Source organism: Dermacentor variabilis, chromosome 8 (assembly GCF_050947875.1).
Source record: "Dermacentor variabilis isolate Ectoservices chromosome 8, ASM5094787v1, whole genome shotgun sequence".
NCBI classification, from domain to species: Eukaryota; Metazoa; Arthropoda; class Arachnida; order Ixodida; family Ixodidae; genus Dermacentor; species Dermacentor variabilis.
Window position 1 is genome coordinate 69,903,340 of NC_134575.1, and position 19,575 is coordinate 69,922,914.

Consider the following 19,575-nt stretch of genomic DNA (forward strand, 5'->3'; position numbering starts at 1 on the left):
CGAAACGAAAAGAGTCACCCGGGCAATCCGGCAATCTCACCCACGCTTTCAGGCTTATCTATGGGGCCGTACCTTCTCTTCACTTGACAATCTCGCTAAAGCGGCGTCCGATATTCAGGCAGCGATGTTGGCAGAGCTCACCTACCAGCCCCCACCCCCGCCTCAAGCCTCCCTCGAGCCGTTTTGCGCCTGGCGCGGTTCTCTAACTGCAAGCCCGTGGATCATGGTACCACCTCCAAGGGCGCTGGATCTGTTCATTCACCGCACCTTTCCCACCGAGGTACCTTTCCCGCCTCCAGTCCGGGAACCTGCAACAACGTTGCGAGGCACTCGGGATGGCAGCAGGCCTGTAGCGGCTGCCGCCCAATCAGGCGCAGAAGATACACGCAGGAACATTCCAGTCTGCTTGCAGTGTGGGGGACGAGGCCACTTCAAGAGCCAGTGTCCGAGCCCCCCTGGCTCCCGCCAGCAGGGAAACGACGAGGGCCGGCGGTGGTGAGCAACAACCAGTCGCCGGCCAACGACCTACCGCGCCTCGACGTCCCCTCGCAACATGCAGGCTCCGGAACGACCTCTCCGGTAGTAGCCGACCCTCACGCAGTGTCACTCTCAACATCGAAACATCTTGCAGCGGCCGTCAAGCACCGAGCGGGGGCAGGCGTTTCCAAGACTACAAAAAGCCGGGAGTTTTGCTCGTCTCTCCATTCTGCTGTCACGGCGCTGAGCCACGGACAACCTCGGCAGCGGAGAGGGGCAAAGAAACGGCTCCTCACACTCGAATCACCAACGACATCAACGGTAGTAGCTGTACCGAAAAGGTGTCACCCCCCCCCCCCCAGATCGAAGGCCCAGGATCTCGGACAAATGGTGAGGTCTTTGCCGTCTACGTTCAGTCTTCTTGACGACCACCTTGAGAAAACACCATTGGTAGCGGTCAGAACGGCCGGAATAGAAGTACCTGCTATTTTAACCCTTTGAGGGTTGATGCCGTAAATATACGGCGCCGTGAACAGGTCCCAAAATGGTCGATGCCGTATATTTACGGCACCGTTTGTATGTTTAAAACGAGCACCAATTTTCTAACTTTTTCTTGCCTGGCATGTGCTGCCACTATGTAGGAATACATGTAATTTTTTTCTCGCGTCTCTCTCTTTCGGTTTTCGTTGTATAGTTTTTTTTCTCCGGCGCGTCTGCTACCGCGCGCGCATCGGCGGTTAGTTTTGGTTTCGTTCTGCACGCGGGTTCGGTTTATTTCGCTGGCAAAACTAATGGCTATCTTGTTCTTATCACTCAAAGGGTGACTGCCTGTTACTCGCTCGTTTGTTGCTCACAGGGGTCCGCATACGAAGGATGCCGCCGTGCATGCGTTTCCTTTTTTGGAGACTCAGAAAACTAAGTGCCTGTGGTTGACGATAAGATTGAAGGATGAGCGGAAGTTTGACACGGCGCTTCACTTTTTTGACGAGCGCATATCCGCCCATTTTTCTTGAGCTTGCTCACCTCACAGTTCGATTACGCTATGGACGTGCGCGCTGGCTGCTCTGCAGCAAGTGAGTCGAGCGGCGATTCCTCCGATGAGGACTACTGCCCAAGTACCGGGTCGGAGTCACATTCATTGGACCTGAGCCCGTCAGATGAGGAGTTACTCAACAGTTCAGACTCAGAATCTGACGAAGGAGCAACATCTCAAAAGCGTTCGCGGCATGACGATGATTACTGGGTCAGAGGTAACTTTTCTCCCTCCTTGTTTGCATTTGACGCCACACATTCTGGACAAGTGTCCAGCTCTATGCTACCCCCAGACGCAAAAGAAGTCGACTACTTCAAGCTTTTTTTTTTGACGAAGGTCTGGTTTTGCAGATTGTAACCGAAACAAACAAGTACGCAAAACAGAAGGCTCACGAGCGTAGTCTGCCCCGAAAGTCGCGACTCAGGGAGTGGCAGGAGACCGACGTCTCAGAACTTTACTGCTTTCTAGCGGTTGTGCTGTTGATGGGCCTGGTGAGGAAAAATACTGTCAGGGAATACTGGTCTAAAGATACGATGTTGGAAACTCCGTTTTTCCGGTCAGTCTTTTCCGCCAACCGATTTTGCCTATTGAAGCGAGTGCTGCATTTCAGTTCAATCACAGATAAAGAAGACCGCCTAAGAGCAATCAGACCGGTGATGGAAGCAACACAAGAAAGATTTGCCGCACTTTTGTTCCTTTTTTAAGGCTTGTGCATTGACGAGTCTCTGATGCCTTGGAGAGGACGCCTTGCTTTTTGACAGTATATTCCTTCTAAGAGGCATCGGTTTGGTGTAAAGCTGTTTGTGCTCTGTGACGTCAACACAGGCTACATCTTGCGGTTTATCGTGTACACAGGAGCTACTACAGCTGTGACCATATTGAAAGAGCTGGGATTCACAGGGTCTGTTGTGGTGGAGCTGCTTGGAGACTTTCTCGGCAGGGGACTTTCCCTGTTCATTGATAATTGGTATACCAGCCCAACCCTGTTCAAGTTTCTCCACAGCAGGCAGACGAGTGCTTATGTCACGGTGCGAGCAAATAGGAGGGGGCTTCCAAAGTTCGCAAAGAAGCTTCAGCAAGGACAAATTGATAGCTTTCACACGAACACCATGCTGGCCCTGAAGTGGCATGATAGAAGAGATGTGCACATGCTGTCAACAATGCATGGAGCGGAGATGCTGAAACGAAGAAGCTGGACTGGAGGACAGGTGAAAGGAAGAAGAAGCCGAAATGCGTGTTAGAATACAACAAAAAATGGGACTGGTAGACAAAGTTGACATGCAGCTGAGCTTTTCCGAAAGTATTAGGAAGACAATGAAGTGGAATAAGAAGTGCTTTTTTCGCTTTATGGACATGTCGCTGCTCAACGCGTTCGTTCTCTTTCGTGAGGACACCGGGTCGACAACAAAATATGCAGAGTTCAAACGGCTAATAGTGAGCCAACTCATTGAAGAACATCACACTGAGAAAAGCAAACGGGGAAGGCCAACTGGAGAAAATATTCTGAGGTTGACAGCGCGACACTTTATTCAGAAGTTGCCTCCCACAGCTGCTCAGGGAAGCAATACCCAGAGGACGTGCCACGTCTGCGCCAACACCACTCGGCAGCAAAAACGTCGCAAGGACACAAGGTATATGTGCGCTGAGTGCAACAAACCGCTCTGTGTGGAGCCATGCTTCAAGGACTACCACATGCTGAAGAAATATTAGTCCAAGAGGAACATTTGAGACTTGCGAAAAATTTTCGTTTGCGCATTCTTCTTGTGTATTTTTCTCGTGTGGACGCTGTTTTCATGAATAAATAGTACATATAAGCCAACACAAAACATTTTTTTTATTTACGGTCACCCTAGAAAAATTACGGGAAATCTTTTTGAAATAGGTCCCTCAGAAGAATTTTAATGTGCAATAAAAAAAAACCACCCTGGGTGGTCGCATATGGCGAAAAAAATCTACCCTCAAAGGGTTAAACACCGGCTCTACTGTTTCCGTTTTCGGAGATTGTGTCAAAAACGCCTGCGAGACGAAACGTCAACACTTATGAAGTGTAAACACGACCCTTCGTATGGCATCCGCTCACGTTGCGTCAGCTACGTCAGCGGCCCGGTTAACGGTTGCCATTATTGATAAAAAAATTCCGGCAACGCTTCCTACACCTTCCAGGACTTTCTTGTCCTGTGATTTTGGGCCGTAACTTCATAGCTAAAGCAGGAATCGTTCTCGATCTCTCTAAAGGCACCTACCAGTACGGCATGCATGCACATCCACTCAAGTTCATGACTAAGCCAGGAGAACCACAGTCAAATCTGTTTACCGCCAATATCTCTGCGGTCTCCGAGACTGGTAGTGGTATTCTCACTGTTCTGAAGTCTTTCACAGGATCTCCGGCGGAGAAGACCAAAATCGAGACAGTGCTTAAACCATTTGCCGAAATGTTCACGGAAGCTCCTGGAAGCGTTAATGTGCTGACTCATAAGATCGACACTGGATGCGCCTGCCCAATTCGTTTCAACCCGCGGCCCCTGAGCACCCACAAGCGAGCACTTCTTGATAGTGCGCGAGACGAAATGATCGCTACCGGTGCAGTAAGACCGTCTAAGAGCCCTTGGGCGTTCCCAGTTGTACTAGCACCTAAGAAAGATGGCACGGTGCGGTTGTGTGTCGACCACCGTCGGTTGAACGCTGTCACAGTTGGAGACTCGTATCCCTTCCCATCAATCGATTCAGTGATGTATTCACTTGGGTCCGCAAAGTTCTTTACTACTTTAGACTGTAGTAGGGGCTTCCGATCGCCCCCTGTGATATTGCAAAGACGTCATTTACTTGCCATCGGGGACTGTTCGAATTTGTCCGATTGCCTTTCGGTTTGTGCAATTCACCGGCAACCTTTCAGCGTGTAATAGATATTGCACTTCAAGACGCCAAATTCAATTATGCGACGGCTTACATGGATGACGTGGTAGTATTCTCGAATACCCTAGAGGGGTATCTCCTTCACCTAGCCACCATTTTACAACGAATCCAGGCCGCAGGCAACACCATTAATCCCCGGAAGGTTCAACTGTTTTCGGCCAGAATCAAACTCCTAGGTTTCATTGTCGAGCAAGGCACATTCCGGTCGGACGAGGAGAAACTCCGGGCCATACTGCAGCTTCCACCACCAACAGACGTCAAGAACATGCAGCGGTATTTGGGCATGGTGAGCTTCTACCGCCACTTTATCCCGAACTGCGCTGTCCTGGCAAGACCTCTCCACCAGCTCCTACGGAAAGGTGCCAGTTGGTACTGGACTGACGTTGAGCAGCGATCATTTCGGGCTCTGTCATCGGCTATCGTCGATACCGCACGTCTGCTGCTTCCCGACCTCAACCTGCCATTCACCGTGCAGACCGATGCAAGTGAGTATGGCATTGGCGCAGTCTTGCTTCAGAAGCACCAAGGGAAGCTTCACCCTCTGGGTTTTGCAAGTCGCAATCTCACAGGAGCAGAGCGGAACTATACCGTAACAGAGAAAGAGTGACTAGCAATTGTATTTCCACTAAAGAAATTTGACATGTATCTGGATGGGGCTGACTTTACTATTCAGACTGACCACCAGGCGTTGACGTGGCTGTAAAAACTACAAAACCCAGCCGGCCGTTCAGCCCGTTGGGCCCTCCCTCTTCTGAAGTACAATTGCAGAGTAGAATACAGGAAAGGCTCCTTCAGCAAGGTAGCTGACGCCCTGTTTCGAGCACCACTCTCCGGGGAAGGCGAGCCGGTACCCGAAGTACTGGCTGTGGCAGTGCCTGCGGACGCCTGGGGAACACCGATCTCCCGCCAGCAGCTACTCGACGCCCAGCTAAGCGATGACCAGTGCAACTTGATACGCAAGGCACTGGACAGCGCCAACCCTGCCGGTAGCGGCAACTACGACTGCTACATGCAAGCAGATGATGGCCTACTCTTGCGGTATATACCTGCTGCCGATACGGATTGCGGTGAGTCCCCATTCCGTGTCGTTGTACCTAGGAAGCTGCGCAAGCCTTTTCTAGAGTACTTTCATGACACCCGGCTCGCCGGTCATAGCGACGGCAAGCAAACATTTCAGAAGTTGCGTCGCGACATGGCCGCACATGAGAAAGCATTTCTTCAGATATCTTCGCACATGTCTTACCTGCCAGACGGTGAAACCGAGGGGAGGAAAGCCACCGGGCTTCATGCAACCAGTTGTGAGCCGATACCCATGGGAAATTGTGGCATGTGATGTTATGGGCCCATACCCCAGGTCAGCTAAGGGGAATCGATACTTGCTACTGGTCACTGACCATTTCTCCAAATGGTTAGAGCTGTACTCGCTACGCAAGCTGCATTCTAAGATAATCTGGGTTAGGCTGTTGGAAGCATTCACCCGTTTCGGTTTCCCAGCGCAGCTTATCACAGAAAATGCCACATATTTCGAAGGCAGGATATTCGTTGACACTCGCAAAGCTCTTGGCGTGCAGCACAAAAGGACGACACGCTACCACCCTCGAGCCAACATCACGGAGCGTGTGAACCGAAACCTTAAGACAATGCTGGCGGCTTTCACTGAGCGGCACAAGGACTGGGACGTTCGTATCCAGGAGATGGCTTTCGCCGCAAGGACCACAGTAAACCGGTCGACAGGGTTTACGCCAGCGGCGATTCTTCTCGGTCGCGAGCTCCGTTTTCCTATTGAGCATATATTCACCAACGACTCTGAATTACGAACTCGTAATTACTCCACGTTCACACAAAATCTTTCCAGCCGCCAGGCCCACACTCTAAAGGAGTCCAGGGAAAACTTGGACCTTGCCCGCCTGGAACATGGGGACCAGTACAACAAAGGCAGGCTGCTCCTGGAGTTCGCGGTCGCCGACGAAGTGCTCCGCCGCACGCACCCACTCAGCGATGCTGCAAAAGGGTTTGCTGCTTTCCTCGCGCCCAGATGTGATGGTCCTTACGTGATCGCGAAACGTATTTCTAGCTTGGTGTACCTACTGCGGGAAAAACATGGCAGCAGAGTAATAGGGCCCGTAAGCTTGCACGACCTCAAAGTGTTCGACGAGCGCCCATCACACATCTAACCGTGCTTCAATCATTATACGACTTCAGCAGTTAACGCGGCTATGCCCTGCATCCGTTATCTCTTAATATTCTGTCCTTGAATATCCTCGCCTTACGCAGAATGCCACGCTACCACTCCAACGGACGTGACCAGCCCAGCTGCCACGGCGGCCGATCGAAACATCACCTACGTCGTCGGCCTCTCACTGAGGCGACCGATGTGCGCCAGCGTCGGTTGGGCGAAAAGTGCATTGTCTCTGAAAGAGCGCACGCCTTGAGCGCATGCCAATTGGAGCCATCACGTGGAGCTCCGAACGACGCCAGACACCATTCCAGCCCATCACGTGCCAAACTGCGCCGAACATTTTGCTTCGCAACAGCCGCGATGTACTCGACTAGGACGATGCATGGTGCTGTTGGACATATTGTTGTTACATAGTGTTGTTACATAGTGTTGTTAGATAGTGTTGTTACATAGTGCTGTTACGTAGTGCCGTTGGACACCCAGGCGGGTGTCCGATCTTGTACGAGAGGGAGTGTAGGGCCCTTGGGCCCTCTCTGCAGAGGGCACGGGGGAAGCCTTTGAAACGCGCGCCACAACGGCACTCGTCGCATGGAGCATGCGCACCGATCGCGTTATGGTAAGAACTCGCGCGGGGACTGCCGGGAAGGGAGCTGCCCCATAAGAAGGCAGCAAAGACGGCACTCGTGGCTTTTTTCCGAGGCGCGGGCCTGGGGAGGCGCTGGTGGGGCGTGGCCCGTCTAGGTTTATTTCCGAGCGTGTTGCAGAGCAGGGGAAAAAGCGTTTCTGCATTGTGTCTGCGGAAAGAGTGCTCTTGTTGTTCGCTTTTGGAACTGTGTCTGCGCGCCTGGTTCGGTGCTTGCTTGCTTTCTGCGCTTTATGCATTCTGTTATCGACCGATAGATTGTGTTGGTTGATGGTTTGTAACTGTGATGTTATTGGGGCCGGATCACTCCAGAAGAAGGGAGAAGCAGCACGCGAAAGCACAAACACACATCGGACTTGTATTGACGTACACGACACAGATAACGGCACACACAAGTGACAATTTCCCAAAATGCCTCGTAGGCGACATGCACTATGTCTATGGATCGGTGTATTATGATTGGCGTACAGTTCCGGCGGAAGCGTGTGTCGCCTTGTCTGAGTCCTCGTGGAACTGATGCTGGCCAGCGGGGTCGGACAGCAGTGTCGGCCGGCGGGTCGGACAGCCGTGTAGGACGGCCGAGTCGGACAGCTGGGTCGGATGGCCGGGACGGACGGCTGGGTCGGACAGCCGGGTTGGACGGCCGGGTCGGACTGCCTCGCGGGGCTCAGGTAGCCGGCTGCAGTCACCGGGTCGCGTCCACAGCTGGCGGGGTAGCCCTGTGGCCGCGAACCCGAACGCTCGACCGCCCCGGTTCAGGACCGCCAGCCCTCCTGGACCAGTGCCCAGCGGAAGAGCGGGGCGAGGTAACCTCTCAGCGGGCGACAGTGTTGCTTCGGGTGTGGCGTATTGGCGCAGGCGGCGATGGCTCCTCTGGGCCAGACGCCCAGCGAGGAAGCTGTTTTCCGTCGACCGCCGAACCTCGCGCACTGCTCACGCCACGGGCCACGGGCCACACTCTCGCGCCACGCTTTTTGAGGCGCCACTGCCGACGCTCCCGAGTCGGCGTCGATGATGATGATGACTCTCTTGCGGGTATTTGCCAAGATTCGTCCTCTTCGCCCCCGCACGGCGCACTGTCTTCGTATGTTTGTTTCGCACTCCCGCATAGCACATATTATAACAGTAACGGCCGTTCTTTCGTGGCTCTCTTTGGCTTGTACATTTTGTTGCCTCGCTGTTTTGCTGCTTGCTTCTTTGCTTTTGCTTCCTTGCTGCTTGCTTCTTTGACCGCGAGGCTGCGGTAATTGAGTGTTTCATTATATCGTAAATTAAAGCGGTTTTTGTTCTTTGCGCCACTGGTCCTCTGTCGTGCTGGTAGCGGTTCGTGGACGCCCTGAGCGAAGGCGAGGGGCCTTCAGAACAAATTCAACAAACAAAAAGAAAAGGCGAGAAATGACTACTACAGACGTATATTTAACAATGATGATTTGAGCCGAAGTGACAAGGTATGGGGAAAAACGAAACAATAAATCGGAAGCCAATCGATACACCAACAGATACGCTGAACATTTATGACACTTTTGCAGGTGGTACAGAACTTGCGAACCCTTTTAACAACTTCTTTATCAAAGTAGGATGCGTAGATCACGGCATTCAAGGTACAATGAATTCAGCTTCATTAACAGAATCTTTATTCCTAAAGCCTACAAGCATCCCTAAGGTGATTACATTTTCATCGTCGAAGAATATCCACAGTCGAAATGTAGCTGACTTAGAAATTAGGCCACTTAAGTACGGCATAGACCCGCTTGCACCTGCAGTAATGCATGATTTTAATATTTCCCTCTCAAGTGGAGTTCTCCAGCGTATTATGCAGGCAGCGAGAGTACTAGTTATCCACAAAGGAGGCGACAAAATGATTTTGGCCATTATCTACCAGTTTCTAGACTTTCTGTGTTATCAAACGGACTCAAAAAGTTGTAAACTTTCCTAATGATAATTTTTCGCAATAACAGAGCTTGCTAACCAACTGTCAACACGGGTTTGAGAAAAAGCGATCTACGGAAACTGCTTTAAGTATACAGAACGACCTCATTCTAGAGAACATTGAAAAGAACTTTTGACCTTAGGGTTATACTCAGACTTCAGCAAAGCATTTGCTAGAGTGAACCACAAATTGCTGCTTATGAAGCTGAAAAAATACAGCTTCCGACGAATAACACTTGAACTTATCCGATCTTATTTAGAAAGCCGATATCAGTTTTTATGAATTTATTGAGAACAGATCGCAGATAAAACATTTGACAGCGGGTGTGCCCCAACATAGCATCCTTGGCCCTATACTTTTCCTGTATTACAATAATCATGCTGTACAAGTAAGTGATATGTGTAAATTTGTCGCGCATGCATATGCGTGCTCTGTTTTCTTTACAGGTAAATATGTAAAAGAAATAACGCCTACAGCAAGCTGCTTTTTATAGACTTGGTTTTATAGCATGGTACGAGGCAAACGGCCTCATCCTCAATGAAACCGAGACAAAATGCGTTATTTTGCATGCTCCCGGAAGTTATGCTACATGGCGAGATAATATTGTTTTGGGTTCGTATGAAATTAACATTACGCCATCCATAAAAACCCTACGCGTAATTTTCACAGATCAGATGTCCTAATATGAACAAATTAGTCATGTTTGCTCTAAGATACGAAAAATTGTTGGCGTGTTAAACCGGAATCGAAGTGCCTTACCTTTTAAAGTTAAGCGTCCTATTCATTATGCTCTTTTCCATTCACAACTCAGTTACTGTTCACGTATATGGGGTAACACTACAGCGCAAGATATTCAAATGCTGGAAATACTTCAAAAGAAAGCTATTCGGGCGATAGCGAACGTTTCTTTTTTCGAACACACGCAAGAGCTTTTCCAACAAAAACAGAACAATGAGAGCTCGTGTCATATATAAATTCAAAACATTACTAAGCTATAGAAATGATATGCTGGGAAATCTCCATTCATTCGTAACCTTGGAAACTTTAGAGGAAAAAAGAAGTACATATTCATATCGTCGCCCGCACCATGGCAGATCCATTTCTCACGTGCTAATCATGGCTGTCAACACCTTAAACATAGACTACTTTCCCTGCTTAACTATTTCCACGAACAAAATGTTGATGTGTTATCTCTAAACAAAAATAAAATATTCGATTTATTCTTATAGATATGTACTGTTAACTTCTCTAACAGTTCCGCAGAACTTATGATGTACTCATTGTGTTTATACGTTCACACTTGTAACTATAATTCCTAGAATCCCGGTTTCCACTGCAGCGATTGTGCCCGGGCCGCGCAGCAGGGTTTCCGTTGTGAACTCGATGCTGCAAAGGGTGTCTTCGCGTCTCTAAACATCCAGAATGTGATGACGACCTGGGCTGCGCAGCCGAGGTGTCTGTAGGGAAACTAGCAGCCTATACGCAAATTTTCATTTTTGTAACATAGATGCACATACATCTTTGGAAGGATCTAAAATAATTTCTAAAACACATTTCCTTATGGTAACTTGTGTTTATTGTACACTCCTGCGAAATTTGTTATATATATATATATATATATATATATATATATATATATATATATATATATATATATATATATATATATATATATATATATATGGCTTGAGGAAATCACGCTTGCCCCGGTAGTAAAATGCAGAAAGGCGAGTACGACGTAAGTTGAATAAGCACAGTATATTGCACTGACGTTTCGGCTGCTGGACCAGCCTTTGTCAAAGTCACATGACAAAGTCTGGTCCACCAGCCGAAACGTCAGTGCAATATGCTGTGCTTATTCAATGTACGTCGCTCTCTTCTATATATTCGTACACTTCTTTATATATATATATATATACATATATATATATATATATATATATATATATATATATATATATATATATATATATATATATATATATATATATATATATATATGTTGCTTTTGCATTCTATAGAAGATTGTAATTGTATTATGGGATTTATATCACGCAACTGTATTATAACTACTTTCTATGTAATAACATGAAAGTATCTCCATGTACTTGTGCTTAACACTATTAAATCCACACTTTATGGGAGATTATATTCATACACCATCCGCTACCGTGCCTTTCTGGGAGACCGGAGCTTTGTCAAGAAGAAATTTCGGCTTTCTCTCCAGCTCAGTCTTTTTCACCTTTTATATCATCATCATCATCATCAGCGTGGTTACGCCCACTGCAGGGCAAAGGCCTCTCCCATACTTCTCCAACAACCCCGGTCATGTACTAATTGTGGCCATGCCGTCCCTGCAAACTTCTTAATCTCATCCGCCCACCTAACTTTCTGCCGCCCCCTGCTACGCTTCCCTTCCCTTGGGATCAAGTCCGTAACCCTTAATGACCATCGGTTATCTTCCCTCCTCATTACATGTCCTGCCCATGCCCATTTCTTTTTCTTGATTTCAACTAAGATGTCATTAACTCGCGTTTGTTCCCTCACCCAATCTGCTCTTTTCTTATCCCTTAACGTTACACCTATCATTCTTCTTTCCATAGCTCGTTGTGTCGTCCTCAATTTCAGTAGAACCCTTTTCGTAAGCCTCCAGGTTTCTGCCCCGTAGGTGAGTACTGGTAAGACACAGCTATTATATACTTTTCTCTTGAGGGATAACGAGAAAAGTATATAATAGCTGTGTCTCACCTTTTATATGCAGTGGTGCAAACAAAAACCGTGATGATCATGATGATGATTATGATGATGATGAGGATGACGACGACGACGACTGCAAGTAACCGGGAATACATGAAACCACAGGAGTGACCGAACCTGCTAGCCTACAGATGCTAAGTAGATTGGTTATTGCGAGTGCTTGATGTCGCAACCGCTTGCCAAAATGGCAGTAAGAGGCGTTGAGTGTAGTAGTAGTAGTGGTAGTAGTAGTAGTAGTTGTAGTAGTAAAACAATGAGTGAAGTAGTAGTAGTAAGTGATCTTGAAAATAGGGGAAAATGTAAATTTAGGTGCAGTATTGTAATTGTCTCTAGCTTAGGAGGTCACCTCAACGCTACTGCACGGGGAAAGGGGCATGGGAATGAAAGAGAGTGCGCAGAATGTAAAGGACGGAGGACGTCGAGTGTAAGACCGTCATGAAGCGAACTGCGAACGGGGCTTACAACCACGTATGCAAGTCAGTGGTTTCAAACAACTGATGAAAATCCACTTCAGAATATGGAAATCCTGAAGACGGCGATGGGAAGTGTTATACTTAATGAGAGCAGCATTCCGGGCAAGTTGGTAATTCATTGCTTAAATGATATTGCGCGACAAAAAAACGACACGGACGTGAAAGAAGACGACACACCAAGCGCAAGGTGTGTCGTCTTCTTTCACGTCCGTGTCGTTTTTATGTCGCGCAATATCATTTAAGCAAGTCTTATACGTCGTTAGGAGGCGATTGGTGTTTCCCGAGCTGAACTGTGACCACCGCAGCCGAGTAGGATGTGTTTGAGTGTTTCACCGACTCCATGAATGCATTTCTGGCACACGGAACTGAGAGTGTCTGAATGTCGAGAGATTCGGTCAGCAGTTCTGCCACAGCCAATACGCAGACGGAGAATTAGGGCCCGATTAGCTCGGGAGAGTCCGAACTGTGGTCGTGGCGATCGGCTAGTTCGTTAGCATTGACTGCAGCGGGGGAAGGAACGCATTGCAGAACGATATCGCAGCCCATTTGTTCTGCGCATTAGAGCTTCAAGGAGAGTCGTGGCGCGATAAGTGGAGCGCGATCCTTCTTGGCGAGTGTGTGTAAGGCCGCGTGGGAATCGGTAAATATAGCGACAGCTGGGGGAAGGTGTTGAAGGAGTACATCGGCAGCCAAGTTAAGCACGGCAAGTTCAGTAAGAGGTGTGCAGAATACTTTATGCATGAATTTTACCGCTAGGGATCTTTGAACATTTTCTGGGCGCATATATCAACAACGCCACAAACACCAGATCAAAATAAGCTTTTTATATGTATGTAAAGTGCGAGCGCTCTATTGTTATATAAAAATCAACAATATCAGAATTTACGATTGCTATTAAACGGCTGTTTCATGTCACTGAGACCAAATTTTGTTATCACAGTTGGTGATCCAGCAACTTCGCCTGTATGGGCAGGCGGAAGTGTGATCACGATAACGCAGGTAACCTAGCGATAGATGCTATAGGTTTTGCTTACCTTGTTGTAGACAGACGTGGAGAGTATTCGTGTGACAGTTTCGCCTGTCCTATTGTGGTACTCTGATTGTACGCAACGTATATTGGAGTTATTTAACTCGGAGGAGTATCCCAAGAGGTAGAGAGTCTCTGAGCTGTTTGCAGGCTGCGAACCGAATAAAATTAACGTACTGCAGTAATAATGTTTAAAACACTAACAAGCAGAACACTTTAAGAGATTATATTGGTAATTAGTTATTTCTAATTTGGAAGAAACACATTTATGTAGGACGACAATTAGAAACGCGGAGCCATGATACGAAATGAATTTTCAAACGAAGAAGTGGAATAATGTGCAAATGGCAGGAATTTGCAAAATTCCACCCGTACCTGACCAATAGTCCTCACAATAATGTTACACTTTGCACATACTATCACTGAAAGTGAATTTGCTTGGAAATAGTCAAGGGCTCGCCCTATTTGATCGAACAAAAGCGATGAGTTTAGCAGTAGTAGTAGTAGCTGCAAGTGATTTTGAAATTGTGAAAACTGAAAAATTTAGGTGCAGTACTGTAACGGTCTCTCGCCTAAGCGATCACCTCAAATTTTCTGCACTGGGAGAGGGGAATGGGAATGAAAGACAGTGTAGAGGATGCCAAGAAGGGAGGAAGTCGAACGTAAGGTCGGCAATAATTCAAGTGCGAACGGGGTTTACCGCCGCGCATACAAGTTAGTGGTTTCAAACAACTCAAAGCGGCAAAGGCTAGTTTCAGGAACCATGAAAATTCATTGAGGAAGTGGAAATCCTCAAAACGGCCGATCGAAAGTCTTAGGCGTCGGTACGAGGCAATTAGTGCTTGAGTGTATGAGATCTTTAGGTGTCTATCGACTCGATCAGTGCAATTCTGGCAGACGGAACTGACAGTGCCTGAATGTCGAGAGATTCGTTCCGCAATTCTGACATGACCAATGCGGAGACGGATGCACTAACTTTGGTGAACCTCCCTGCCTTTCTCTCAATGGTATCTCCCTCTCTCTCTCTCTCCTAAGTCATTCTCACGAGTAAAAATGGGATCAACTCGTATATCTGTTTCACTTCTGGACAGTATACGCCAGGTTCCTCCTGGCGTATACTGGCGTATATCTCCTTGAAAACCTGCACTGTGGCGTTTTTATTAGTTAAACTTTTACAGACAACAAAAATACATAAGGCAGGTTTCGCTGTCTTGTTGAACACGAGTTGCTTCTATGAATAATATGGTGTAAAGAATGGGAACATGCTAATCCAGAGTTTGCCGAAGCAATATTATCGAACGCTGTCATACTGTGAAGTCGTTCGAGCGCTTTGGTGACGCGTTGCGCTCTTGAACGGGAGCAGTTGTATCCAGCGAAATAACAGAGACGCAAGACAAAGCCGTGGGCGTCTTGCGCTGAAGCTTGAGGTAGAGTAGCGGTGCCTGGTGGCGGCGCGCGAAACGTTATCTGGGTAGTACCAGCTTGGGTAGTATTAAGCCTTGGCTGTGGCGAAGCCCGTTTCTAGCCCGAGTTTCGCTTTTATTCGCGCGTTTTACTGCCCTGTTGTGAGTGCGAAAAAGCTCGTCACTTCGCACATGCCACGCTGCGAGCTCGCCGCAGCCTATAGTTTGACGAAAATGGGCTCTCCGTATGCCGTGGGACGTAATGCAGGAAGCAGAAGGAATTGGCGACGCCGATCCGGAGAGACCTAGCTCAGCCTCGAAAAAGCGTCACCGTCGTTACTTACGCGTCGTGGGCTGCCATGAACAAGAAGGCCTGAATCCCAACATCAGATTCTACCGCTTTCCTTCAAGGTGTCCCGAAGGGGAGCATCGGGCGCGGTGCATAGCTGCTGTCCGTCGTGCTGAGTAAGCGAAACTTCGCGCCATGCTGACTGCTTCGCCTGTGTTGAAGCTTGCTTGATTACCTGCGTTCTAAAATTCGTTCTTTTGCGCCCACAGTCCCGACAGCAGACAGACATAGCAGCAGGCATGGCTGGCGATTCACGATTTGAGACCCGGTCACAGTGACAATTAACAATTCATCCGGTGCGAAGTGGTGAAGTGACCAGGTGTGACCAAATGAGCACAAATGGTCGGGCTGATTCAGTGACAATTCCCTACCCCACTACGAGCAGCACAGGTTAGAGAGTTAAATGTGCTCATCCTTGACCTCAAACCAGCACGTTGAGGTAGTGCAGCAAGGTAGTATTGATTGCAGCACATCGATATTCGTGCGCTGTCATTGAAAGCTACATCAAGCGAGCAGGGACAATGGCAACCTGCTCTGCATGATCTAAGAACGCCTGCCAAAAGCACCCCAGCCCCTTTTTATTCTTGCGATTATTTCAGTCTCATGATTCGGATCCGCGGTCACTACATGCCCTAAGTAGGTGTATTCCCTTGCCACTTCCAGTGCCTCGCTACCTATCGTAAACTGATGTTCTCTTCCCGAGACTGTTGAACATTAATTTAGTTTTCTGCAGATAGTTTTTAGACACACCCTTCTGCTTTGCCTGTCCAGGTCACTGAGCCTACATTGCAATTGGTCCCCCGAGTTACTAAGGAAGGCAATATCATCAGCGAATCGCATGTTACTAAGGTATTCTCCAATAACTATTATCCCGAATTCTTCCCAATCCAGGTTGTTGAATACCTCCTGTAAGCACGCTGTGAATAGCATTGAATACATCGTATCTCCCTGCCTGACGCCTTTCTTTACTGGGATTTTTTGCTTTCTTTATGGAGAACTACGGCGGCTGTGGAGCCGCTATATATATCTTTCAGTATTTTACATGCGGCTCGCCTACTCTCGGATTCTGTAATGCCTCCGTGACGGCTGAGGTTTCGACTGAATCAAATGCTTTCTCGTAATCAACGAAAGCTATATATAAGGGTTGGTTATATTCCCCACATTTCCCTATTACCTGATTGATAGCGGGAATATGGTCTATTATTGAATAGCTTTACGAAATCCGGCCTCATCATTTGGTTGACACAAATCTAAGGTGTTTCTTTAGTGCGAGGATAAGTGCCTCAGGGCATACAAGGGTATGGCATGGGGGTGAATAAGGATGATTACATTAACGAGATTCCCACTGTCCCTATCTACTACATGAATAAAAATAGATTTGCTGACATAATGGAGTCCAAGAGGGATCGATAATGCGGTCCCTGCGTCCAAGTAGCGTAGTGGCTCAGATTATGCGGCGAGAGTCCCGCTGCTGCAAGGTGCCGGAGCCTCGTCGATTTCAGTGCAGGGCAAACCCACAGCAGGTGGTGGATATCGGCTTCAAGATTTCGCGACTTGCAGAGTGGACACTCAGGACGAGGATATAGCGGGCGAAAGTGCGGCGACTTCCTAGTCACGGCAGGAGTGAGGGCAACGCCGACCCGGATCCTCCGAAGCGCAACCTCCTCTGCACGGGTAAGACCGCGGGGGAGGTTTACCGCACACGGAGGTATGAGAGCACGTGTGCGGCGCCGGTGGTGCTCCTTTCTTGTTAAAAGGAGGGTGGCATCATCTAGGTGAGAGTTGAGGCAGTGACGATGAAGAGGTCCCTAGACGGGTCGCAGAATCCGCACGGCTTTGGAAGCTTAGAAGGTCGCGTGGGATCCACTCGACAGATATTAACTGCGCGATGCGTGCCGCCAGAAGATGGATCTGTTGGCATATGTCAGGGCTGCGACTGACGCGTCGCAGAAGCCGCGTCGCCTGGAGGGCATCAGTGCGGATGACGATGCGGGCCGTGGGGACCATGGGAAAGGCGGCCACAGAGCACAACGCTTCTCGGACAGCAAGGAGCTCAGCACAAAAGGAGGAAGGTGATTCTTGGACTTGAAACCGGGTCGTCTTATTAAGGGCTGGTGCACATGGGCAATAAATTGCAGTGGTTGTTTCACAGCCCTTAATGCTTGCATCAACGTAAAGGACGATGGAGCCAAGCGCAAGGTGGGCATCTTGATCTATAATTCGGTCACGAAGCGACGCCGCCGCGTGAGTTGATGTCGGGCGATCTATACAAGTTGGCTTGTTATCACTCAGCTCTACAAAACTCCAGGGAGGAAGAACTGGCGATGGTGGTGGTAGAAGCGAGTTCGAGAAAGCGTAAGCCCTGAGAGCACACGTTGCGTGTGAAAGGCTGGCCTTAAGCCTGCGAGCATCACGTCGCGGCTACCAGCTGATCTAGTGTGTTGAGCTGCGCATTTTGCGCATTTTCTTGGAGAGCCACGATCGGGGTGATGCGGGGAAGGCAAGTGATGACCCTCATTGCCTCGCGATTAACAGCCTCAAGGCGATCCCATTGTGCCCTCGTCAAATGCTGGAATTGGGCTTGATAAATAAGGCGTGGTTGTACTACAGCCTTCACCAATTGTCGCGCAACATATGAGCTGGCGCCGCCCATTTTAGGAGCAATGCGCCTAATCAGACGCAACGCTTGAATTGCCTGCTTTTTAGCGCTGGAGAGCGAAGCAGTTCCGGTTCCCGACTCGTGTACTATCAGACCCAGAATTTTTATAGTTGAACATTGTTGAAGAGGGGGTCCGGATAGATGAAGACGAATGGGTGTGTCAGAGAGTTTACGCCGGCCCCAGCGATTGGCGACTGACATGTAAGCAGATTTGCTGACGGAAAGCCTAAGGCCGACCGAAGAAGCGTAAGTCGCCGTGATATCTAAAGCTGATTGAAGGGCAGTGGCTTGAGTCTGCAGGTCGTGATGAGTGCTCCATACCGTGATGTCATCAGCGTACAAGAACTTTATGTCGGGTACATCGTGTAAGCGCCATGCAAGCGGGATGAAAGCAATATTGAATAATGTGGGTGATAATACAGATCCCTGGGGTACACCACGAGGAGGGACAAATGAGCCGACGGCGTCACCATTGAGGCGAATTGGAAAATGTCAGTCTTCAAGGAAAGATTTGACAAGATTCAGTACTCTAGGGGGAAAATGCAGCATGTCAATTGAAGCCAAGATGGCAGCATGACTGATGTTATCATACGCCTTTTCGACGTCCATAGCGAGGACAGTATGGACACTGTGGCTACGAGTTGACGATAAAACCGAGGATGCCAAGACAGCCAGCCCATCTTCAGTACCTATGGATGGACGGAAGCCAATTTGAGCAGGGTGGTAGAAACCGTGGTGCTCCAGCCACCGCGACATTCGTGTGGCTAGCATTTTCTCAGCAAGCTTGCACAACGTTGACGTTAGGGAAATGGGTCGGAAGTTGCCAAGATAAGTCGGCGGCTTGCTTGGTTTCGGAATCGGGATCACAGTAGCTGACTTCCAGCCTGGAGGGACAACGCCATCTAGCCATACCTTCTTAATGGTGTCGAGGAGTTGAGGCAGCACAGCGGAACTCAGGTTCTTGTAGGCCTCATAAGTAATAGAGTCTGGACCTGGTGCTGTCTTGCGACTGGTACCATCTATCGCTGCAAGCAGCTCAGGCACGGTGAAAGTGCTTGCAATCCCCTCGGAGTCTGCTGTAGATGGTAACCTGTCGATGTGTGTCGGAATGCCTGCCAAGGAAGCACCATTGGCTGTTTGAGGCAACACGTCGTACTACGGGAAAAACTTCCAGGCTGCTTCTCTGGCGAAATCATCGAGCGAGAAGCCAGCAGCGAAGCAGGCTGTGGCTGCCGCGTCTGGACGGCTGCCACCATGTTCCATGGCACGGAAGGTTCGCCAGAGAGAAGCATTCGATGTCTTGGATGAAAACCGCTCACACCACGTATGCCAGTGCCTCCACGAGAGGTCGCGTTCATATTTGCGGGCCTTAGCAGTAAGGAAATTCAGTCTTGTACGTGCTTGTGCAGAATTGGGGTCTCGGAATGCTGCCAGCTCAGCTTGTCTGCGAGCAGCCCACAAGTTGAGCAGGCCGATATCCGGTGCCGGTCGATCGACCTTTACCCAGCTCATGGTTGTAGCTTCATTGAGCGCGCTTTGTATGCGGTCAACAAGTAGTGGTGACGAGTCCACAGAGGTATCTTAGAGAACGGCGCGAAATTTGTCCCAGTTGACCACGGAACACTTGCGGCGCAATCGGCGGGCCTGCGACGGATGAAGGCCGATGATGATAGGGTGGTGGTCACTACCCCAGCAGCCGGGCTCCAGGTTCCAAGTGGGAGTGCCGGGACCC

At 48.9% G+C, this 19,575-nt stretch overlaps 1 protein-coding gene across 1 annotated transcript in view; it reads right to left on the reverse strand.

Moving 5' to 3' along the window:
- Window positions 1-19,575, reverse strand: part of LOC142591089 (japanin-like) — a 95,192-nt gene that overhangs the window by 67,858 nt on the left and 7,759 nt on the right. Inside the window, exon 3 of the mRNA XM_075703469.1 lies at window positions 13,440-13,583. Coding sequence (XP_075559584.1) covers window positions 13,440-13,583 — 144 coding nt within the window. The remainder of the gene's footprint in view (window positions 1-13,439; window positions 13,584-19,575) is intronic.